Below are 24,687 nucleotides of genomic sequence, written 5' to 3'. Positions count from 1 at the left end.
TGTAAATTTTATGAATGCTTAACAAAGCTAAAAGACATGTTTATGTTAGCAGCAACCTTGATAGCAAGAAGTAGTTTCAGAACAGTTACAAAAAGTGCAAGCTGTCATGAGAACTGTAAATTGGAAAGGGGAAGTTGTCGTTGCCCAGGATGTCATCGCTGGGCTGTACTTACAAACGTTGCTTTGTTGCATCTATTTAGAGTTACTATTGAGTATTCTTCATACTGGGGAACCAAGGGCTCTAATTCCACACCTCATTCAACTCAGGCTTTAGAAAACTTTTTCTTACTGTGTAAAGATTCTAACCTTTTGTATCCAAGACAGTATGGTCTTGAGCAGCAAAGCTAACAGATTCAGTTCCCAATGGCCTGATTTGTTGCTTTTCAGTGAGAACTATGACAATCAATAATGTACAATTTATTTATTGCATTCTTTCTCAATCTTTTATAATGATGTAGCAAAATGGTTACTTTTCCTGCATAAGGAGCTTTGCTAGTTCACCAAGTAAAAAGTATAACTTAGAAAAGAAAATACCAGTCTTTGCTGATAGAAAATAGGTGTATCTGCTCAGGTGTCAACATAGCGATGGGGAAAAAAGCAAAACTGAGGAACCTGTCCCTCTGTTTTAGAGAGGGACATGAGGATTGTGTGCTCATCTAGGAACAGCTGAGTAGAAAGGAGGGAAAAGGAAGGGAAATAGAAACCAGAACAAAGAATCCGTATTTCACATTTAGAAGGAAATGAACCTAACAGTCAGGCCACATCTTTACATGCTGGATGAAAAGCCATGCATTTCAGAGAACACCAACAATTACCATCAGCTCAGCAAGGCTGTTAAAGTTCCATCTTTATCTAATGAAGAGATTTGAATTGCTGTTGCTGCAAAAGAGAAAGAGAATCAAAAACTGACACTGCAAGCTGTTCTGAGTCAGGATCTTGTCTGTCTAAATGTCTCTGTATAAACAGATAATGCATCTAATAAATGTGTAGACCTGTGCTTGGGTCCTGTTACCTGACTGAGAGCAGAGTTCACTGAAATGACAGCCTGAATCAGGAGCTGAAACAAGAAAGGAGTTGATAGACTACCTGAGAAAAAATTCGACTGCTAGACCTTGTTTGGAAACTAGCTTTGTACTGCTTTTTATTTTTATGCTTTGGGATTTATCTTTAAGACAAAGACAATTCAGTTCTTATTGTGGGAAAGCTTGTTGCAATATGGAGCTTCAAGATCAATGTGTAATACCATCAGAATGATATTAGGAGGGGAGTTTCTTCTCTCTGGAATGAATTAGTACCTATTTGGGAGCACATACCACCAAAGAAGTGTTGACTATTCACAAAGTAACCTTAGAAACAAATCTTAATGCAATGTTCCTTTTTGAAAAAGAATAGTGTGCAGGGAAACGTAATCTGTTTGGTTGTTTCCTCTCAGTGGAGAGGCAAAGAGAGGTGCTTCCAGAAAGCAATCCAAAATATGCAGCTTAGGCTCCTTCTCTGAATTGCTGTAGGAAATTCTTGTCTCTCCCTTTGTTGACTTCAGAGGGTGTCTGCCAGAGGGAGACTAATATGCTAAGTAGGTGCTTAGGTAATTTGCTGCTGCTCAGATAACAAGGTGGTGCTCTTAAGATATGCTTAAAGTAAGTGTCTGTCTGTTGGATTTTTTTGATGCTAAGGGTCATCATAGGATGATGCAGGTCAGAAAGGAGCTCAGGGAGTCATGTAGTCCAATCTCCTGCTAAAAGCGTGGCCAGCTTGAGGTTGCTCAGGGCTTTGCCTAGACTAGTCTTGAAAATCTCCAAGGTGGAGACTACACAACCTGTCTGGGCAGCCTGCTCTGTGGTTTAACAGTCCCAACAGTAAAAATGTTTTGCCTTGCATACAGTCTGAACCCATCTTGCTTTGGGCTATGTCTGTTGTCTCTCTTTCTTCCACAGTGCACCACTGTGAAGAGCCTGGCTCCATGTGCTTGATAACCTTTTTTGTAGGTATTGGAAGGCTGCTGTTGGGTACCTCCAAAGCCTTGTCTTTGCCAGGCTGAATAAGCCCCATTCCCTCAGCCTCTTCTTGTAGAGCAAGTGCTCCAACTCTGTAGCCATCTTGATGGCCTTCTGGAGAACTAGCTCAATATTTTTGACATCTTGCTTGAGCCCAAAACTGACTGGAGTGCTCTGGAGGTGATCTAATCGGTGCTGAGGAGCAAGATCCCTCGATCTGCTGGCTGTGTCTCTGCTACACAGCCCATGGTGCAGCTGGCCTTCTCTGCTGCCAGGACACCCTGCTGGCATATGTTCCGTTTGCTGTCTTCCAAGAGCCCTGGGTTCTTTATGGCACGACTCCAGCCTGCAGAGTAGCAAGGGGTTATTCCTGCCCAGGTGCAAGACTTTGGTTTTGTAGTTGTTGAATTTCTTAAGGTTCCTGTTGGCTCATTCCTTGAGCTTGTCCAGGTCTCTGGATGGCAGCCTGGCCCTCAAGTTTCTGGTAGTTTGCAGGGTTGTCACACAGGTTGTCTCGTGCGACATCTGTCTGTGTCACATCTTTGACTTGTGTTTCTGCTCTCCCCTTTTCTTTCTGGCATCATTTTTGTTCCTCTGTTTAGATTTGGTTTTCTTGGAGTCCTATGTGTATAAATTGTTAGCAAATGATTTCCATGTTGTGTGTATTCTTGTTACCATCAAGACATGCAGAAGTAGAAAGAGGTCAGCCTCCCAACCACGATGGAGGGAGGAGGAGAGAGAATTTCTAATTGAATAACCTGATCTTCAGGGAAAAGCTGAGCTTTGTTGGTCAGAGAGGATTTTAAGTCACCCAGGGAACTTCTTGCCCCTTGAGAAAGCTTCTCATTAGATCGAATGTGCTACAAGCTTGTAAGATTAAATGTATTTAACATTCAAAGGCTGGTACAAGATCCAAACAGTTTGGATGTGATCTCTAATAGAAATTACTAGACAAAAATAACAAAACACAGGCAATTTGTTGTAGTATTCTTCATATCTTCAGCCTTTTCTCTTGCCAGTGGAAAATAAATGTTCCCTGTATGTCATGTCACAGTAACTGAATGTTCGAGGTCTTTTCTTTAATGGTTTGAAAATAAAACTAAACTGATTATCTGTTTCCAGCAGGCACAACAGTAAATGCTGGTACTTGTGTTGATTAGCTTTTAAAGGCTTGGCTTCCTGCAGACAGTGGGCAACTGGAGTTGTCCCAGAATTGGGAGTTTTTCCCAAGTGTAGCTTAGGTACCTTCTACAGTATCCTAATGATCCCATGGAGTTAGGCATACATGAGTCTCTTCTCTTTCCATAAAGCATTTTTGCAAGACTTTTGTCAAAACCAAAACATTTTTTATCTTTTAGTTTCTGGGTTTGTAATGCTGCTCTCTGCCTCTCACTTTGAGAAATACCTATGTAGAATTAATTTCTTTTCCCCACTTAATTTTTTCAGAGTGCATTAATAGATCACTTGTGATTTTTGTCAGTGGTATGTCATGACATCAAAGTAGTTCTTTTACAGCTAGCAAAGAAACCATGCTGCTTTCAGGTGTTGTGTTTTCTAACCAAGTGTGTGATGCACCTCCATGTTATGTTTGCCTTTCCAAAATTGATTTTCCCTGTTGTTGCTTGTCTGAGACTCTTCTGTGGAGGATAAGGAAAAAAATAGCTTCTAGGAAGAAATCTCTTATAATGGGAAATCAGTAAAACATGATGCTGATTTTGCTCTGAAATGTTTTGTGTGCGACTAAAAGTTTGAACCGTGAACATGTTTTCTGTAACTTCTGCTGTTAGGTCTTAATTTTTCCCATACCTAACAGTAAGACTTAGCCTGTATTTTACGGCACACAGTATTAGAGACATTATTTATGATTCAGTACAAAAATCTACAATTTTGGATTTCTGGAAAGTTCTAAAATGAATAGAAATCTTTTCTTTGATATCAGGAAAGTACATCTTCTTTTTCCACTTTTCCCTTCTGGCTTCTGTGTAGGTCATGACATTTTTAGTTTTGTGGGTGTTCTCACATCTAGACTGGATGTCTTCAGTAGAGAATGAAAGAAAATAAAATCTATATGTCTGAAATGTCTCTAAATCTGTAATATACGCTTCCAAAAGGTCTCACTTCAGGAATTAAGAATATGCTCCAGTGAGGTCTTCAGGCTGTTCGTTTAAAAGCAGCTAAACTGGGAGCAGTATGCATAGTAAACCCTTAATATGTCTCACTTGAACTTCATAATTCTAGGGTCTGAGCTGAATATTAGTGCTAGAGTGATGTGATGTCTTCTTGTGACGCTAGCTGCTTATGTTTTATTAAATATACTGTCTTGGAGATCTTGTAATACTAATGATAGATTGCTTACTTACATCCACTGAATTTTCAAGCGGAGATTGCAGAAACACTTAGGTAGTAATGCAGGGTTTCTCCAAGGGACTCTGCAGAGAGCACATCTAACATGACACAGCCATGTTATGATTCAGCTCCTTTAGAGATGTGTCTGTTACACGTACAAATAAAATGGTAGGTGTTCATAAAATGACATAGATTACCAGTGAGATGAAAATCTTACTGCTTCTGCTTGTGGATTGAGTGCAAAATTTTATCATCAATATTTGTGACTGTAAGCTTACATGCAAATGTGATCTATATTTAGTATTGTTGTATATATTCAGAACGCACATTAGTGAAAATTTAGAATTTACTATCTGAAATAGAAATAATTACCACTAACTACACTAAACAGAACTATTCTTAATTTAGGCTTATAAAACGTGGAGATCATCTCTGGTAGAAGATGACCTGGTCATCCTCTATCAGAGATGAGCTCAACATGTTTAGAATTAATATCCTGACATTTGTAAAAAGCAGACATTAGGAGAAGGAAATTAGTAGAAGTGGGAATCTGGGCAAAAATTCCATGCTCTAAATACGAAGAAGGCAGTCTAAGAACTTGCATAATAAGTGGATCAAATAAGGGCAGGAAAGAAAATAATTATATGTGGTAGACTCCATATAAAACAAAAATGGGTTGTGGTACAGAATTTAAAGTTGCAAAGATAAAACTAATGAAGTATTAATCAGAATTTTGCATAAACATTTCTGACAAGGCTGTGAATTGCTGTATTTTCTAGTAAAGTATGATACCTCTGTGTAGAATGCAAGCATAAAGATTTTTCACATTTTCTCATGTCTTAAAAAATAGAAGTGTTAAGTAATAATAATAATGATCTCCCAAGTATTGAGTCACTGAATTTTGCAAACAGGCAGATTAAAATATGTTAAAAGCAAAAACCATGCCCCTATAGGCATGCTCCAGCATTGTACAGAGGTTCCAGACAGATTTTTTAGAAAATACTCAGGCATCTGCTAAAATTTAGGGCGTGTAGTTGGAGACCTCTTTTTCCAGTCTCTCTGAATGTGCAGATTGTGCAGTACAGAGGGAAAGTAACAGAAGCTGCCTACAGTTGAGTAGTTCTTCAGACCCAGTTAGCGGCACCACTCACTGCTTTTGATTTTGCGATAATCCGTGATGGTTGCTTGACCTGAAGTTTCTGTACCCGATGTAGTGCATGTAAGAGCAGTAATTCCCATAATCATACGCTGAATAATCCTCAGTTTATTTTCAGGAGGAGCCTATTGAGAGTGCTGAGATGAAAGTCCAGGGTTTCCAGGACTATCCAGTTCCCCTCCTTCTCCCTGTGGACATAAGAAGGGATCAGGCAAAGAACTGAGTCTAGAACTTCTGGTACAGCACATCCATCTGCAGCTGCCAGTCGCTGAGCTGCAGGAGCTTCACCTGTAGGGGCTTTGCATGTTGTCCCACAAAGTTCTTCCATCTCTCTCTTCTTATGACAAAGGGAGGTCTTTGGCTACAAAGTCCAAAGTGTTTCTTGCCTTTTCAAACCCATGGCCTGAGTCGGTGACCAGTGAATCAGTGGGAATTAATTATTTTCCTAATCTGGAGTAGACTGTGCCATGGATTCTGATTTGTAGACAAATCTATGGTCTGTATGGGCTCAGGTCATAAACTCGAGGGAAATTTTTCGCATGCATCTAAATGTGTGTTTCTCATTCATTTAAAATAGTTGGTGAATTTGGGAGGTCAGGCACATCTGTCACTGGATGGTGAAACATCAATTATTTTAATGACAGAATAGTGAAAAAATTTTATCAGTGAAATTACCTTAAGAATTTCCTCTGTGTCTGCAAAAACAGTAACCAGCCCTATAACCATGTTGATATTGAAATGCTTGAAAGTAACTATGCTGACATCATAGCAACAAGAGAAATCCATACATCATTCTTTGTCGGTGTGTAATATTAAAGAAATAAAAATAATTTCTTTCCTGAGATGTTATACATAATATGAAGCTGTATGAGTATATTCTACTACAGATAATGACGATATACAAAATTTGAAAACACTAATTATTGAACTATGTAATCTTTAGATAATGATTTTTATACCCATTTCTGTAGTATCTTGAAAATAAGTTTCTTTGAGATACTCCTTTTCTCCATTTGTTTTTCAAACCCTCTGTTTTCTGTGTACATAAGAGATCTTCCTGTTCCCAGTGCATCTCTCTCATCAATTCTGATACCACTTTACATTCAGAATGTAAACTGTGTCAAAATAAAATATTTTCTGGCATATATTTATATAAAAAAAATTCTTATATCCACATTAGATAAAGCATTCCACAGTAGAGGAAATGTCCACCCAGGAAGCTGTAAAATAGTTAGCATTGTTGACCTTGTTTGTTGTTGGAGCTGATATTTAACCAGCAAATATTTACACAGAGGTGAGGTTTCACATATACCATAGACTATACCATAGATGAAAAACAAGAGAGTCATTGTTTGAGGTGTGGTCTTAAAAACAAAGTGGAAGGCCCAAAAATATTTAGATACTAAACCTGGCAACGTGGAATTTGTTGACTATATTTTCAGTAAATAAACGGTTTAATTCTCTGCTGTGTAACTGAAGTATCTTGGATTACCCCAGTATTTCATACTGGCATGTATGTTTGTTTGCATAGGTACGTGCTCACCAGTTAGTTTTACCACCTTGTGACGTAGTGATCAAAGCCGTAGCTGACTACGTCCGTAATATTCAGGACACCACTGATTTGGATGCCATAGCAAAAGATGTTTTTCAACATTCACAGGTAAAGTATAAAGCAGAATAATGGTTTGGGGTATTTTAAAGCAATTGTGCTATACTTTTGTGTTGAAGAATTCCATTCTATAGAAACTGTGTTTTGCCTCAGTTGATAAGAGGAATCTATCGGGATATGCAGTGTCTTAGATACCCTAATTTTACTTTCAGAAAGTGTGGGAAGTGAAAATACTGCATTTACCCTCAGTGCTTTAAAGTTAAATTGTTGATAACCAAAGGGGTTTTGTAGTCTGCCTTTGTGCACTGTCGTTGAGAATCAGCGGTACGTGGAGATACCGTTTTCAAGCTTTATCCTTACATGGATTGATGTAATATTTCTTTTGCTGGAGTAGTGCTGTAGTCCTCCAGGATCCATAGGTATTAGTGCTGTGTGTGATACAGTATATGTTAACCACTCTACAGTGTACTCCTGACCTACAGATGCCATGCCTGCATTTGTTCCTGACAGATGGTGTGTTTTTTTTATTTTAGTCTAGAACAGATGACAAAGTTACTCGGTTTAAGAGAGCAGTTGCTTATTACTCAGCGACTAATAAACCTATGCCATTTCATCCGCCACATTACCTAGGTAAGTAATTAAAGAAATACGGCTTTCCCTTTTAACGAAAACCTGCCTAGATCAGAAATAGTGGTATTAGCATCAACTTAGAAAAATGTTTATATTGGCAGTTTTCATTGACTCTTGAATATGAGGTTTCAGAAGAAGGTTTTCATAGGATATGTGCAGAGGTTGTGTTCTTTCCCCAAAAGAAGAAGAACAACCTGGACTGATTTTGCCTCTTAGCTGTTGCTGTGTTGGTTCTAGCATTGGGACGCTTGAGACTATGGTGTTATAAACAACTGAGATCTGATAACTGGTTCCAATCATGAAGACAGTTTCTATTTCAATTCCATAAAACATATTTCCTGTTTCTCACTGGACTCATCTGACACATTTTGGAAATCCTTTTATAGTCTTTGTTTTTTTGATGTCATAACATACCTGCTGAAATTGCAGCCACAAATTGTTCCAGCATTGCAGATTATTCTTGAGGCTTACAGATTAATTGTATGATCACAGGATTTACCACATGTACCTCATTCTTAACACTAAAACATAATTTGAGCTGAAATTTTCTAAAGATTTTCAGTTACCTTACTGGTATACAGTTTTTTTCTTTTCTTTTTCTGGGGGTGGGATGTATTTATTGACATTCAAAGACCTGCATTAATGGGCATTAAGGCTACCCTAGGTCGAATACTCAAATGATAGAAAGTGCTGGCACTGTGTGTCTGTGACATCGTTTTTGCCAGCTTCTTCATTATGACATCTCTTGGGCTTCTTTTTTTCTTTTAAGCTTCCTTTGATTCCCAGGTAGACTAGAAATGTTCAGTAAGGAGAGATATAAAGAACTGAGAAAAGGTGGAACAAGTAAAATAGACTTTACAAGCTAGAAGTATTTTTATTAAAAGACAAGCATTAATAAAACTGACTTAAAGGTATACTAGAAAACAGAAACGCTAACAGAACAAGAATAAATAAACCATAGAAGCAAAAGGATAAAAAGGGTAACGTGTCAAATAGTGAGCATTTTCATGAGTGTTTGGTTTTTTCCTTGTGGGTTTTTTTTTTCTCTTCTTTTTTCCCCTCCTCCCTGTTTACAACGCAGCAGCCAGACCAAATCAGTTTGGTATGCCTGGGATAGTGCCACCATATGTTCCTTCTCAGATGCTTAACATTCCACAGACCTCACTACAAGCAAAACCTGTGGTAAGTGTAGCCCTTTACCCTTCTCCTTGGGAGAAACCTGCTGTACTCATCAAATTACAATTTAGGTGGGAAAGGTATATCTAGCTTTTTTAGCATGGGCATTCACTGGCTGAATGTTAAGTCTGGAACTGTAGTGATGCTACAGACCCTGGTAGAATAATTTTTGTGGATGTCCAAGTTGGCTGAGATTTGATGTGTACAACTGGAAAACGCCACTGGATTAAATAATGTATTTTGTTTTAGAAGAAAAGCCTTTTTGTTACCTTTGCTTAAGAAAGATCACTTTATTTTAGGCCCAGCAGATGTCCAGTCAGGGTGGGGCCCAAGGTCAGGGTCCATACCCATATAGTCTCTCTGAGCCAGCCATCACCTTGGAAACAGGTGGAAAAAGTCTTTCTGAGCAGAACAACTACAGTAACATTCCTCATGAAGGAAAACATACACCATTGTATGAACGATCTTCTCCAATCAATCCAGCTCAGAGTGGGAGCCCTAATCATGTGGATTCAACCTATTTTCCTGCCTCTTCTACATCTTCATCTTCAGACAATGATGAAGGCAATGGAGCTGCAGTGAAGTAAGTTTTTCATGAAGGTGTTTTCTTACTTGGCTTCTGTTCAAATAAATTTACTTTCAGAATCATTCATGAGTATCCAGAAAGTAAGAAACCTGCAAATTAGTGATATGATAGACCTTAAAAAGTAGTTTTAGGTCTCTATGACTGCAAACATATCTGTGGTTCACCCTAGTCCCCTTGTTCCTTTTACAAGCAGAAATCCAAAACCAAATAATGTTGGGTGTTTTTCCACTTCTGCACTTACGTTTTATTGAAAGAGGGAGAGAGTGAGATTTTGGTAAATGTCATAAAGCCTTGGAGTTCTTTACTTTATATAGAGAAATATTTCTACTTCACAGTATAAGTCGTTAAAATTTCAGTAGCTAAAAACTATGAAACTTCACTGAATTTGCAGTGTTTACACTTCTCAAATTTTGGGATAGTGTGGCTTCACAGAGAAACCTGGTGTGAATGTCAGAAATTCACCATTTAGGACAGTGACTGAAGAGCCCTCCTTCTGCGTGGAGCAAAGCAGCAGCGAAGTTGGTTTTGTTCTTTTCTACTAATGTGACTTGTTTACTGCAGAATTATTTCTGACTTCCACTAAATCATATGTCGGTCCTTGGCAGTAAAGTTGTGCCAACTTTCATATTGCTTCCTGACCTACAAAAAGGAAATTTGAACAGAGGCAGTTTGTGTTTACCTTTGTCTTGTTAGGTGTAGTGGCTGACTGTGTGAGAATCAAAGCCTGGGGCTTTAGCACTTCTGTGATTCCCTCTAAAAGTTTGGGGTTGTGTATAGTAGGATGAGTATGTTACTACTGGGTATTAAATTCTGAATGTGTCTACAGTTATGCGTGATGGCTTGGATGTTGTTTTTTGATGCAATCTATCAACTTTAAATATCATGTGTTTTGCTTAGTAAACCAAGTAAGTGTGCATGCAGTGTAGAACTGGAAATGTAACTGCTTTAGAAAAAACAAGATAAGATATTTTTCCCCAGTTTTGATAGTGTTGCCTTATGCATTTCGTGCAAAACTTTGAATAAATTTAGAAACTGAAGTCTAGACAGTGTCATTTATATTGCAGTTTAGAGAAATAGTCTTCTAATTGAGGGAAATTACTTGGCATCGTGATGAATATAGAAAGTTCAATCTAGAATTTTTCCTGCATGAGTGTATTTAGTCATTGTAATACACAGCTTTAAAATACAATCCAAATGTTGACATAGTGTAAATGAATAAATGTCAGTATTACAGTCTTGAAGAGACTCCTACAAATTGACGTTTCTAATACCTAGCATCCCTTAAAATCAGTGTTTCTGGCCCATAGCTCCATTAACAGTCACCAAGGACTTATCCTGTTGTATCTTAAGCAGCACTTTAATACAATGTTTTTCATGTCCTTCAGCCATGTCAGTGGGAACAAAATGGGCTGGGAAAAAACAGGAACCCAGTCAGAAAGTCAAACGCGTGGAGAGCTGGGAGACCAAACAAAGGTAATTCCTTAAGTTCCAAGCATCACAATTTATTGGTTTGTGTTAAAGCTTTACAGCAAACTCTTGAGTAGAATATTCTATATTGATCTGTAGGATTTACTGTAAACTTTTACATATCGTTGTGAATTACAAAACAACAGCTTTATAGTACAGTAAGAAGTTTTCCAAGGAGTATTGTAGGATATACATAAAAATCAAAATTAAAAGGATGTGTTAGAAAATACTAGATATAATATAGAAAGAAACGAATAAACTTGTTTACTCCTTAGCTAACAATCTCATCCTTAGATATTGCTATCCATGTTTAGAGTAGTGCATTATTTTGATTTTTACTAAGGAGTTATAGCAGTCTTGAGCGTCCATGGGTTCAGAGTCCATGTCATAAAACCTACAGTGTAGTGAGAACAGCTCTGTTATCCACAAACCATTATAGATGTATTGAAGCTCAGCTGAGGAGTAGACGTCCTTTATAACTGCCTGGTATGAATTTCACATAATGCATATTAAAGTAGCTCCGTGGGATCAGTTAGAATGTGTTGCTACTTAACTAAGTAAGGATGGGATAACTAAGCCCTTGATAAAGCCCTAGCATTATCCTATTAAATTTCTTTAAGATTTAAAACCATTGTCAAATTAAGAGTATGATGGTCTGTATTCCCAATTTGAACCGTGTTTGGAAAGAGCACTCAAAGTATTTGCACTTAATATCTCCACGTCTTTGTGATGGAACTGTACCCCAGCTGTTAATTTTGGGTCAAAGAACCCAATCATGAGTTAGTTACACTGTAGACAAACAGAACATTTTCCCTCTGCCTTTGGCATAGAGATTGGGCTTTGTGCTTAAAATATCAAGCTGATGATTTCATGCATTAGTGGTTATTGTTTTTGCAGACTACGCCCCATATGATAACTGTGTCTGCCCGCGGATTAGTCACCATATGCAAATGCTAATTTGACCTATTACATTCCTTTCTTCTCTGTACTACGGGGAGTGTGTGAAGCCTGCTGTGTCCCAGCTGCACCCCTGCGTGTGTGCTGCACAGCCCGATGTCCTGCAGAGGAGGGAGGCAGAGGGGGGAGCAGCCAGAGCGGCAGTGGTGCCTCCCCAGGAGCTGGGCGGTGGTCGGGTGGGACATGCTGCATGGTGTGTCTGGCTGCCGGTCTTTGTACACACGTAATTAGAGCTGTATCAGCAGTGATTAAACTTTCCAATGGGTGTCTGCATGCAGTCCAACTTAAGTGTATCCAATTTAAGGCCAGTATAAATGCTTGTGAGTTTTACCTGTTTTTTTTTTTCATATCAAACCACTTCTTCAGCCTTCCATAGCAGCAGAAGACGGTTGCAGCTGTTGAGCATGACAGGGAGGATTATGAGTACGTTTTGTAGATGGACTCATTTCCTGGAGAGAGATATATTAACGATTTAAAACAAAAAACCAAAAAACCAAAAAACAACTATTTCCTGAAGATATCAACTGAATGAGTTATGTGGATTTCTGAGGTAGTTTCAAGTGCTAGAAATCTAGCATAGATCAGACAGATAGCAATCTTGACACTACTTGACTTAAATGTCAAAATTCCTCCCTCGTAGTTGTCTCACTGCATGATTATGCACGACAGAAGTATGCTCATCTCATTTGGGTGGACGTATATTACTAAAGAAACAAAAAATACTTTTAGCTGTGGTAGTGCCTCAGCTTAGGTGTTTTGATATCGCTGGAGCAAATCCAGGAAGAACCTGGATAGTGCAAACGAGGAAAGCATTGCTATTGTTTGGGGGTTTGTGTCTTCTTCCCTCCTTGCCCCCAGTAATTGGCAGCTCTATAAACTTCTCTTTGTGGTCTGCTGTCACTGACTTTTAGTTGTAGGGGAAGTAGAAGACAAGGACAAAAATCTTTAAACTGATAAAGAAATATTTGATAATATAATACAGATTTAATAGAGCTGTGATAGCTCACATATTTATAAAAACATTCTGTATTGCTATATTGTGTTAAAAGTGGTGTTCTTACAGGTTTTAACCATTTCTTCTGTATGTTTTCATTTTTATAAATAAAATGAAGTCTAGATTACCAAGTCTAAGATACAGTCTTTCAGTAATGTCCTTGTTGGTTGTGTGCTTAAAGTGTAATCTGAAAATAAGGTTTCCCATTAGATGTTTTGCTAGAGCATGTTTTTACTAATACACGCCTTTCTATAGAAGGATTTTGGAGGTTGTATGGGGTTTTTTGTTTTTTCCACGAGGGTTCGTATTTTTCATAAGATCCTGAAATGAACTAGCTGAGCTTGTTTGGACCTATTTTTCTGTTACTTGTTCTGTAGGGTTTCTTGGCTTTGACCTTTTCTGTTTCAGCTTTGCTTTTAAAGTCTTATGAAGCATGGGAAATTTTCTACACAAATTGTGAAAATACTGATGTGTAATGTAACATCATGTGATCAAATTAAATTTAAGTCTGAAAAGTTTTTTATATCACTGTGATAGTTTATAGGTACGAAATTAGAATGAATTCTTAAGTTAAAAACAGCTTTCAGTTTTGAAGACAAGAATTTTTAGGAATGAACTCTACTTTTTTTTGGTAGTATCTGAGAGATACAACATAAACACTTACAAAAGACTTATTCACCATGAGGTTTGCAGTATATTTTTTGGTCAATTTTTTCCTCTAAATTAGTGAACTACACTTCTAGAAATGGAATAAAATGCAGCTTTAATTTTGCAGTCATAAAATGTTGTCGTTTTCTCTTATGATCTTCTCAGACAAAATAATTTTGTTTATTAAAAAAAAAAACCCACCAAAACGTTTACAAGGCTTTTGAGTTCAGACACTATATATTTTAAATGTCTTTAAATTGAACTGTAGTTTTTCCTGCTTCATTTAGAAATGCAAACTGAGAAGGGATGTCTTAATGGAAGTCTGGATAAATCATAGACTTTGTGAGTCACTTAACCCATTTAGTTGGTAGTATCTTGGAAATCCTTAGTTAAGAGGTCATTCACATTTCATTAAGAGGTCATCAGTCCCCCTTGTGTATTGTGCAATTAAAAATTAAATAATAATTGCTGTTGCTGTTAATATGTTAAAGCTTTACCATAATATTTGGTTTTTCAGTAATTTGCTTCTGCTAGCAAACAGTGGCTGAAAGTGTACGTTTTCTGAAAGTCTTTTAGCCAGCTTTGGATAATGTTTTCTACATACTGATGCAGCATGATGTGAAGATTTACTGTTTTCATTGTGGGTGAAGAAGGAGATTTGCTGTTTCTCTTGGCTGATCTCCTGGTATGTTTCCATACACTTTCAAAAGCACTTTATTTTGTATGTTTTGTTATAGGCAGAAGGTTCCTCTAGTGCTTCTTCAGGAAGTCAGGCAGCTGATGTCAAAGGAAATCAAACCAGTAATCCACAAATCCCATGCCTGTTGTCAATGCCCACCAGAAACCACATGGATATTACTACCCCTCCATTACCTCCTGTAGCACCTGAAGTATTAAGAGTGGCAGAACACAGGCACAAGAAGGGGTTAATGTATCCCTACATCTTTCATGTCCTAACCAAGGTATGACATTTAAAAATTATGTACTGTGAAATAAGGATTCTGTAAAGATAATTGCACTTGTATTTCTGGCTAAAGAGTATCATAAATTTACATCTTTCTTAATGCTTCGAGGGTTGGTCCATTTGTAGTGTTCCTAAGAATTTTTTTTTTTTCCCCACCTGTTTTCTAACCACTTATCTGGTCTGGTACATTGTTCCAATAAATACGAGATGACTGTAATTAGAAGTGTTTACTTACAAAATTAATCATTTTTCCTGTACATATGTAGTTATTTTTATGTCTCTGCGCATATGTGTATATGATTGTGTATGTGTGTGTGTTTTTATATGGAGTCCATTTCCATCAAAAAACTCTTGTGTATGTGCTTTAGTGTAGTGTCTGTGCCAAGTCTTTTCTATTTTCAGTGTTCAGAAGATTGTTTTCTGCCACCATCTGATCCCTCCCATGCCCAGTAGCTAGCCCTGATAGAAACATAGCAGCTATAAGAAATCCCTTTTGTATAATCCTAAAATGTAATTATAGATGAACTCAATGATGTTCTGAATTTCTGTTGATTTTAGTTTGGCAGAACATTTCTGATGGATTTTTTGGGGAGGGGTTTGGCTATTTTGTGTGCTCTAGCCTTCAGGTCCCAGGTAACCTGCAAACGTTTTCACACAGCGTAGGGCTTTTTGTCTGCTTAGTGTGTCCAGTAAAAAAAAACTACCTCAATGGCTGCATAAGGACACCTTGAAAAGTAATGGGAGAGCTTCTTACAGAAATAGGCAGTGATAACCTGCTTCAGTGTGTCTGGAAGCTGCTGAATTCTGCTTTGTATTGAACCAGGAAGGAGCCAGAGCGATGATGTTCCTGTACAACTCTGTATTTGACTTACCTAATCTCAAAAGACAAGAAGTTTGTTGTTCTTTTTAAGTGCAAACAGATGAGTCCCAGATCAAGACAACTTTAATCTTCTTACTAAGCTTTTTGAACACTCAAGAGTACTGGTTCTCCTACATCAAGCCCATTCAATGTACAGCATCTAGCAAAATGGCACTGTCCACATTCCTGTTAACTTCTATTCATCTTAAAAATCTGCTTCAGGACAGTAAGGACTGTAGGTGAGGATCTGAAATCCATAGAAGCAAAAGTTTCTGCATCAAGGCTGAGGTTTGGGTTTGCTATATTTGTTTGTTTTGCACCATAGCTTGTAATGCTGTCATGTTCTTACACTTCTTTATCAAAGAAAAGTGGAGAAGAATCAAAAGGTGTATGAAGACCATCGATGCCAGTTCTAGTTCACACTTTGCATAGCCGTATATTCTTAGTACATTTAAATACTACTTGATGTTTAATCATAGAATCATTTAGGTTGGAAAAGTCCTTAAGATCATTGACTCCAACCACTAACTTAACACTGCCAAGTCCACCTGTGTCCCTGAGTGCCACATCTACAGGTCTTTTAAATACCTTCAGGGGTGGTGACTCCACCACTTCCCTGGGCAGCCTCTTCCAGTGCTTGACAACTTTTTTGGTGAAGAAATTTTTCCTCATTTCCAATCTAAACCTCCCTTGGCACAACTTGAGGCCATTTCATCTTGTCCTATTTCTTCTTCCTTGGGAGAAGAGACTGACCCCTACCTTACTACAACCTCCTTTCAGTGGTTGTGGAGAGCGATAAGGTCTCCCCTCAGCCTCCTCTTCTCCAGGCAATACCAGTTCCCTTGGCCGCTCCTCATAAGACCTGTTCTCCAGACCCCTCACCAGCTTCGTTGCCCTTCTCTGGACACGTTCCAGCACCTCAGTGTCTTTCTTGCAGTGAGTGGCCCAAAACTGCACACAGTACTCAAGGTGCGGCCTCACCAATGCTGAGTACAGGGGCATGATCACCTCCCTGGTCCTGCTGGCCACACTATTGCTGATACAGGTCAGGATGCTGTTAGCCGTCTTGGCCACCTGGGCACACCGCTGGCTCATGTTCAGCCGGCTGTCAACCAGCACCCCCAGGCCCTTTTCCACCAGGCAGCTTTCCAGCCACTCGTCCCCAAGCGTGTAGTGCTGCGTGCGGTTGTTGTGACCCAAGTGCAGGACCCGACACTTGGCCTTGTCAAACCTCTTGCAATTGGCCTCGGTTCATTGATCCAGCCTGTCCAGAGCCCTCTGCAGAGCCTTCCTACCCTCAAGCAGATCAACACTCCCACGCAACTTGTTGTATCATATCTCACAAGGGCAGGAAGTTAATTAAATGTCTGCATTTGAGAAATCCACTCCCAACAGAGAAAAGAAGTCAATCTTGAGATAGCTGCATAAAAAATAAATCAGTACTACCTTAAGGCTGGTTTTCTTTCCCCACGATCTGAAATGCTTTTGAACAAGTATGCACAGGAGACCTAAAGCGTACCATGGGTACACTGACAGATACATGGTTGTGCATTTGTGGGGTTCTTCAGAAATTGGCACGTAGATGTGTTCCAGGTTATGTTGCTGTTATGTATAGAGAGAGATCTTTGCACCTTGTACCTGAAGTAGTGTTGTCTGAGTCAAACCTGACAATGTCCAATGTAATCACTCCGAGATGTCACCTACCATATTCATTACTGGGGCAGTTAAAATGTTTTTTTATGTGAAAGTAGCAAAATGTCGCACTTGCTTGTCAGTGTTGAAAATAAAGGGTGGTATTTGGGAGCAATGCAGTGAAGTCAGTCACTTTCCAAGAAAATCCTACAATGTTTGGATACGCAGGCACAGAAAACACAGAATGTTGCTGCTGTTTTGAGAGAGAATGTTGGAAGGTTCTTTCATGCTTTTTTTCCAAAATGGTGTAAAGTGCTAAATATTTGTATACATTCAAAACCAACCTTACCTATGTAACTCTCAGATAGGATTTTTTGACTAGGTCTTCTCATAATGTTGTTTTTTTACAGTGAGTCTCCAATGCTGTTGCAAATCATTGGACCAAGAAGTCAGACTGGTGTTTTTAGACAGCATAGATATTTTTTAAAATAACAGTCTGAAATCTAGATCAGCTTGAAATGTGTTTTGACTGTCTAAAAGCCCATTACTGTGTTTTCATGTGTACTATTCTATTTCACTCTTCAATGTATCCATATTTGAATATCAATATTTAGGTAATCATCAGCTGCAGACAGTCCAGACAAAAAGGTGGGGGATGGAGAAGAGAAAGAAGAAAGCAACAGGGATAATCAGAGCCTGGAGACTTATTGGAGGGAAGCAAGTAGATTGATAGTAGGGTAATCCTCTGGTGTTACCTTCACGAACCAAAGATCCACATTACTGCTGAATCACATTTTTCTTGACAAATGAGATTTATGTTAGAGCTGGATTGAGCTACTGTGCATACCTACATACTTTCTGTTCACCGTAACACGTCATATTTTTCTGCTTTCTTTTGTGCAACAGGGTGAAATCAAAATTGCTGTTTCTATAGAAGATGAAGCCAACAAAGACCTGCCTCCTGCTGCTCTTCTTTATAGGCCAGTTCGTCAGTATGTTTACGGAGTCCTGTTTAGTTTGGCAGAAAGCAGAAAGAAAACTGAAAGAATTGCTTTTAGAAAGAACAGACTTCCACCAGAATGTATGTACTGTAGGATCCATTCTTTATTTCTCTTCCCTTTGCTATGTTTTCATACTCATTTGTACTGTGATTTGAATGAGAATAGTTGCGAAGATTTCATCGGTGTAGCTAACGCTGGAGGAATTTATAGCTTATTTGATCCCATGGATAATAGAAAAAGATCTTAATTTCAAATGTTATTTCCTGTAGTAGTTTAAGAACTATAAATGTTACCATTTCTAAGCAAGCGCTAGGGTTTGCTTTTTAAAATGTGTGTTCAAGCTGCAGTCAGGCTTGCAGCAAGCAATGTCAGTTTGTAAAGTTCAATGTACATGGCAGAACTTGATTGTAGGAAATTTCTGTTCTGTGCATATGCATACAGATTTGCATACTTTTTTCAAAAATGAGAGGTGCATATGTTAATTCTTTCCAAATGTGTAATTAAATGTACTTCAGTGAAAATTGCAAGTCTGTGGTATCTTTCAGGTACTGGCATATAAAAACTTGCTTTAAAATCAGATATAAGGTAAGTAAAGTCATGAGTCAGGTGTAATGTAAATAAAGGTAGATCTGGGTGAAAACAGATTTGTCAGAAGATCCTTTTGCAAAGTCAGAGGGATGGATTTTAATCTTCATCTTAATCTAGAAGTTGTCCTTTTAAGCCTTCTGCTTCCAGACATTACTGTCATTCCAGAAAATTCATCCTCCTCATTCTAGAGTGCTTTTCTTATAATGAAATGCATACAAGGAAACGCTTGAACTTTACCGTAGCATCTTAGAAAGGTTAAGAGAACACTAAAGCATTAAGTGAATGGCAGGCAGCAGAAGTAAATATAGAGGAGTCTGCTGTCACTCGACTAAATTTAAGAATCAGATATTTAGAATGCATGCAAGCATCATTCACGGTCTTCATGTGTAAAAGGATAAAAATAAGAATCATTTGTAAACTTTACATTCACTTTTCCCATTTTTAATTGTGAAATGTTTTTGTACATCAAGCTTCCAACAATGTTTGAAAAACTGTTTATCTTAGCCAGTTATTTTGTGGGAGTTAACATTTACCCTGCTTGAATAATATCTCAGCACACATATTGTCACAGACTTTTTAATTCTTTAAACTCACACAACACGGTAGTATTTCAGGTTACAAGGTTATTTCAGGATTGAAATAGTGACATTATTTGCAGGATTCATTTCTCTTCATTAAACTTCTGTCCTTAAAAGTGTACTGCAACATCTGTGGTGGTGAAGTAGCTGAGTGCTGAAGGTCTGCTTGTTTTCATAGTGTTTTTATCTTGTAAACCTAGAATGTTCTCTGTAGGCTACTGGGGAAACCTATATAATCCCTGTTTTCTCTTAATTTAGACTGCTTTTCAGAGCTTTGTTCTCAATGGAAGCGAAGAATGCTACTGCTGACTTGGTTTAGTTACAGGAGCTCCGGCAAATCTTGCTGCAGGACACATTCAGCTACTGACCTACTTCTATCTTAGGACTAACCATGCTCTTAAAAACTAAAAAAAAAAAAAAAAAAAAAAATTGAATATCTGCCCAACAGTTAATGACTTCACTGCGAAGCTAACAATGCTAGTAAAGATGGATTTGAGCTAAGATGCAAGCATGTGGTTTGAAAGGGCTATGTTGTAGGAACACATGTGTTTTGGTCACACCTCTTACAAAGTAGCAAGAATTGGGCAGACTGTGCAAGATGCAAGGAGAAAATATTATCTTAAGTGGCAAAAGCAGATTTCTCAGATTGATTAGTCATACTCATTAGGCCTTGCTAACTTTTGTGAGGACCCAGGCTATAATGAACTAGTGATGCTGATTCTCCTTCAGTGTCTTAATTTTTTTTGCTGCTCTCAAAAATGAGTTATAAAACAGTAATTAAGAGACATTAAGGGAATTAAGAAATTAATTTCTAAATAAATTTATATTGTCCTTAAGATTTAGGTAGAGAGGTAAGGAGTGTATTAATATCTAAAATCATGTCATCTTTGTTGTACAAACCGTAACACTGGCAATATAATAATTGTGCGTGAATGATTTGCGAGTATATTGCATGCAAGGGTTATAGGAGGCGAAGAAAAATCCATAATAAACTGACACATCAGTATTAATTACTAAATATATAGACAGCACTGTAATGAATCTTTCATAAAATGGATGACTTCCTGTCGTTTAAATAATTATTATTTTTATATAGTTCAAAAGCCAATAAAAAACAACAGATCTGATGGAATAGGTAGTCAGTGAGGTTCTTCGGTGGTAATTGTCTGTTAAGTAATGCCTTTGCTGTACATGTCCTCATGTCTGCGCCCAGAGGGTATGGAAGGCTGAATCACAAAGTTCTTGACTGCTTTTGCTGCCAAGGGCACAACATTGGCTGCACTGCCCTTCCTTCTGGGGAGATGGAAACAGAGTGTCTGACTTGCTCTTCTTTTCAAGCTCTGAAACAGGTTATTTCCTGTGTTCTGATAAATACGTATGTGTAGATGTAACCGTCTGCCCTTTCCACTCTGTGGAAAATTGCACACTTGTACAAGCTGTCCTAACTCCTGATTGGATCCAAATGTTTGTTATTTCAAGCCTAGCCACCTTGTGATGGACTGTTCTCCATCAAGGGTGTATTCAGCTGATGCTGTTTCTGCCAAAAGGAAAGCCGTATCTTGGACAGTAGCTCTTTTGCAAAATCAAACATGCTTAGCTCAAGTTGTGCTGTCAGGAAGGATAGTAAGGTTAAAAATGAGGCTTCATGAATGCACATTAACTAGCTCATTTTCTAGTGGTATTCAGTACCTCACATTTCATGTTCAGTTCATGACAAAAGTGCAAAGAGAACACCGAAACCACCTGAGCTGTAGTTAGCGACAAGGGCTCTAGCAGACAGCTTGAGCATGCAGGATGCTGTTGCGAATGTCTTTAGAGCCTGTAACAGCGCTCACATATTTATCAAGCAGGTCACCCTAATGCAGATTGACGCTGACCCTTTTTTACTTGGATTGACCTTGAAGTGTCCTGAGGGTGATGTTCAAAGATGTCTATATGTTGTGCAGTTGCTTAGGCTGCTTTGAGTATTCAAATCTGCTGATCAGCAGTGGGAAGAAGTTTAGTGTGAAAACCAGTATAATTAGCACTGTGATGTTGTGGCTGAACACACTGATCCTGAGTGTTCGTTGTAGCTAATGTAGTCTTCAGGATAGACATTGCTTATCTCCAAGTGGAAGTCCTGGGAGGAAAACACGAAATGTTCCTCTGAGGACAGAGACCCTCAGCAGCTGAGGAGGACAGTGTTTGTGGCAGCAGTCCCAGTACAGAGTTGTCAAAAGTGTAAGAAATGTCCTGGAGAAATAAGTGGATATGGACAAGTCCTCTATTCTTCTGTTAAGTTAAATGCTAAATTAGAGTGAACAGTGCTACAGTTACTTGTCAACTGGTACAGCTGTAATTCCTCATCCTCATCATGCAGAGAGGGTACTGTTTGCTGATCCGCTAGAGTGACCTTCATATTAAACCATTCTGCAAGAAGCATGGTTACCTTTCCCATAATAACCATTGCTTCACAAAATTTTGAAGCCAGGGTGGATATCCAGCGTGACCACTCCCAAGTAGCATATTACTGAAGATGACAGCGTGTTTTGAGAGCAAACTGAGATGCTCTTCCTGCAGCCTTATCCTCACAGGGTCATGGAAGTTGTTATCCCGAGATTAAAAGCTTTGAACCAAATTTGAAACATAGGATTGCAGATAGAAAAGAGAGGCATAAAATACTCCCTTCTAAGCTTGAGGTCTTTATGTTTGAATTAGATGTGAAAGAAACCATGGCGAAACACTTGTGTTCTGTACAGCTCTGTTTCCTCACTGTTGCCTGCCGTTGGAGGAGTTGTCGAAGCTGAGGAAGCGGTCATCGGAGGGTGCTTCAGTGTGATGGGCGTATAGAGTTTGCATCTGCTTGCCTCTGGAGGGCCATCCAAACCAAGAAACCAAGTGTAGCTAGGAATATCGCCTCTATTGGCAAAAGGAGGTTGAAGGAAAGGAAGAAAGAACTCCAAAACACAAACTGTTTTATGTCAATTGTCAACAGTTTGGGATTTTTTTTACTGCTAACAGATTAAACTGTTCTGCATAGTAGCCACATTGTGTTCCCTGTTTGCTGAGAGAGCTAAGAAGTTTTGGTCCAACTTTGCTTCTGGGACCTAAAGCGATGAAACAAGTCTTTGTAAGCCTACATAAAATGCATCCTTTTTGTTCACGTTTACTGTCCCAGGCCTCAGCAAGAGGTGAATACTGGTGTGAAAAACTATGCACAAATAACAGAGTAGCTCTGCTGGCTGTTAAAGCCCGTCTTAAATACCTTGGTGGCATATAAAAACTGGTAGCAACCAAAATAGAACGTGATTTTGTAGTGAGGCTACTGACTAAATATATCAGAATATTTACTTTCATTGCTGCATGTTGTCTTTGTAAAACTTCTGTTGAGCGCTATGAAGTGTAGCTATAATGCTGGAGTAGTTTTAGTCCAGAAAAGCATGAGAGTGCTTTGGGATGTTCTGGAGGTTCTTTTTTTAATCCACATCGTCACCTCTGCCATGGGTTGCCTGCCCCTAACTATAAAATTATTTATAAGGCTGATGTCTGATTGCTGAAGGAGACTTTCCAGCCAAAAGGGCTATCCTGGTGCCGGTAGTACTCTCTTCTCAATCTCTAACAGAAAGATTTCTAGCAGAAAGAGCAGGTCTGTGCTCCTGCTGTGAATCTCTCTGGACTGTAACCTGAAGCTTCACTAACAAGCTCCTTGAATCTTTCCACACTGCATAACTGAGTTAAGGGTGCAAACAAATTTTGAGCTTTGTCAAAGTTACAGTCATTCTGAGGCCAAAAGTATCATTTCTCAGTCTTGACTTTTTTTTTTAAAAAAAAACCCTTGTGTTCTGTTTTGGTTGCCTTCAGATGTAAAAACAGAGATGATTTAGCAGCAATATTGAGTTGAACAGTGTTTGTTTTGATGTGGATGAAAGGGTGCTTAGCATACACAAAAATACTAACCTCTTAATAGAAGCAGTGCAGAAAATCAAAAGGCTTATGTAAAGTAATGTTTTGTAAAATTTTTAGGCAAATAAAACCCCTCCCAAACACACTCATACTTGAGATCTCATTCCATTGCAGTAGTTGAACAACTGCAAACAGGTGTAACATAACTGTTAAAACTGATTTGAATAGAATCACCAGGATCATATTGTTCTTAAAAGACCACGTGTGGAATGTATTTGTATTTACCATTTATGTTTATCACTGTAAGATAAGGACACAGATATTTTAGGGGAAAATTGCATTTTCAGATTATGCTGTTTGTTTTAGAAAAATATTTGTAGTTCCTTTATGTTGTGTATTAATTAGAAAATATTAATATAACATTCCTAGTGTAAGCTCAGTTGTGTGCACTTAATTTGTAAGTTGAAAGATGGTCCATACAGAGTTTGATTTACTGATTTGGCAATGTAATCCAAAACACCAGTATCTATTGCCATCTTGAAGTGATGCTTTTTGGATGAAAATCTCTTGTATACAAAGTTTTAAATATATGCTGCTTTTTAACTCGGTGTGTTTTCTTTCAACTGTTGTCATTTTGTAGTTTCACCAGTGATAATTAAAGAATGGGCTGCCTACAAAGGAAAATCTCCTCAAACCCCTGAGCTGGTGGAAGCACTTGCATTCAGGGAATGGACCTGTCCTAATCTGAAGAAGCTGTGGCTGGGAAAAGCAGTAGAAGACAAGAACCGAAGAATGAGGGCATTTTTGGCCTGTATGAGATCAGATACACCAGCAATGCTCAATCCAACTAATGTGCCCACTCATCTTATGGTGCTCTGTTGTGTACTAAGGTCAGCGTTACCTTAAGAATGAAGGAACGGTTTTAGTGCTTCATCTCTCTGATATATTTAACTTTGTATTAAACCATGAGTTTAGAAAGTGGTAATTCATATTTCCAATGTCACTAGGAGAAGGGGTTTGTTTTGCTTCTAGGACATTGCTGCTGAGCCTTAAAAGCATGCTGTATATTCGACATTTCTTTCTTCAATCTCTAGAGAACTTAAGGGAGGAGGGAAAAAAACCCTTGTGTGGCAGAGAGGCCACTGTAGCATTTGAATTAGTTTACCCTTACTGTACTGTAGGCTTCAACTTACTAAAAAGTAACATTTGGCGTCTCAGAAGCTGTGTTGGTGATGTTGTAAAGCAAAAGAGCGAGTTCTTCAGAGAACAGCTGCATAGCAGCTTAGCCGGATGCAAAGTTCACATGAATGATACCCTGCCTATGCTGTGTTAGATTCCCTGTGCTAGAACTGCTCATCTAGTTGAGATGATGATAACCAACAGTTGAAGTACTAATTCTGTACTTTAGCTTTTCAAAGAGAAAGTCACAAGATCCAGATTATTTACCTGTTTAATCTTTGGATTGAAAATTGACTGAGGAATTGGGATGCTTACATTTATAGAAAGAGTGATCATTTCAATACAGCTATCTTAGAAATCTGGCAGAATCCAAGGTTAGCATGCTGCACATCAAAAATTTTAAGCCATTTTTGAGAATGATAAATGTAAGTTTATCTTCAG

At 38.4% G+C, this 24,687-nt stretch overlaps 1 protein-coding gene across 4 annotated transcripts in view; it reads left to right on the top strand.

Annotated features, from left to right (window-relative positions):
• The window catches only part of FAM120A (family with sequence similarity 120 member A), a 53,868-nt gene that overhangs the window by 11,932 nt on the left and 17,249 nt on the right, over positions 1 to 24,687 (top strand). For 2 of the 4 annotated variants that reach the window (XM_086470600.1, XM_009960595.2), the window contains exons 4-11: positions 7,028 to 7,156; positions 7,639 to 7,735; positions 8,820 to 8,917; positions 9,211 to 9,494; positions 10,883 to 10,970; positions 14,301 to 14,525; positions 17,925 to 18,099; positions 23,708 to 23,957. In XM_086470600.1, coding sequence (XP_086326726.1) covers positions 7,028 to 7,156; positions 7,639 to 7,735; positions 8,820 to 8,917; positions 9,211 to 9,494; positions 10,883 to 10,970; positions 14,301 to 14,525; positions 17,925 to 18,099; positions 23,708 to 23,957 — 1,346 coding nt within the window. Of the gene's footprint in view, positions 1 to 7,027; positions 7,157 to 7,638; positions 7,736 to 8,816; positions 8,918 to 9,210; positions 9,495 to 10,882; positions 10,971 to 14,300; positions 14,526 to 17,924; positions 18,100 to 23,707; positions 23,958 to 24,687 lie in introns of all 4 variants that reach the window. The other 2 variants (XM_086470599.1, XM_086470598.1) reach the window with 1 other exon arrangement.

The sequence above is a fragment of the Leptosomus discolor genome, chromosome 9, assembly GCF_034619465.1.
Source record: "Leptosomus discolor isolate bLepDis1 chromosome 9, bLepDis1.hap2, whole genome shotgun sequence".
In the NCBI taxonomy this organism is placed as follows: domain Eukaryota; kingdom Metazoa; phylum Chordata; class Aves; order Leptosomiformes; family Leptosomidae; genus Leptosomus; species Leptosomus discolor.
Note: the sequence above shows the minus strand (reverse complement) of the source record. Positions and strands in the feature narration are given on the sequence as shown.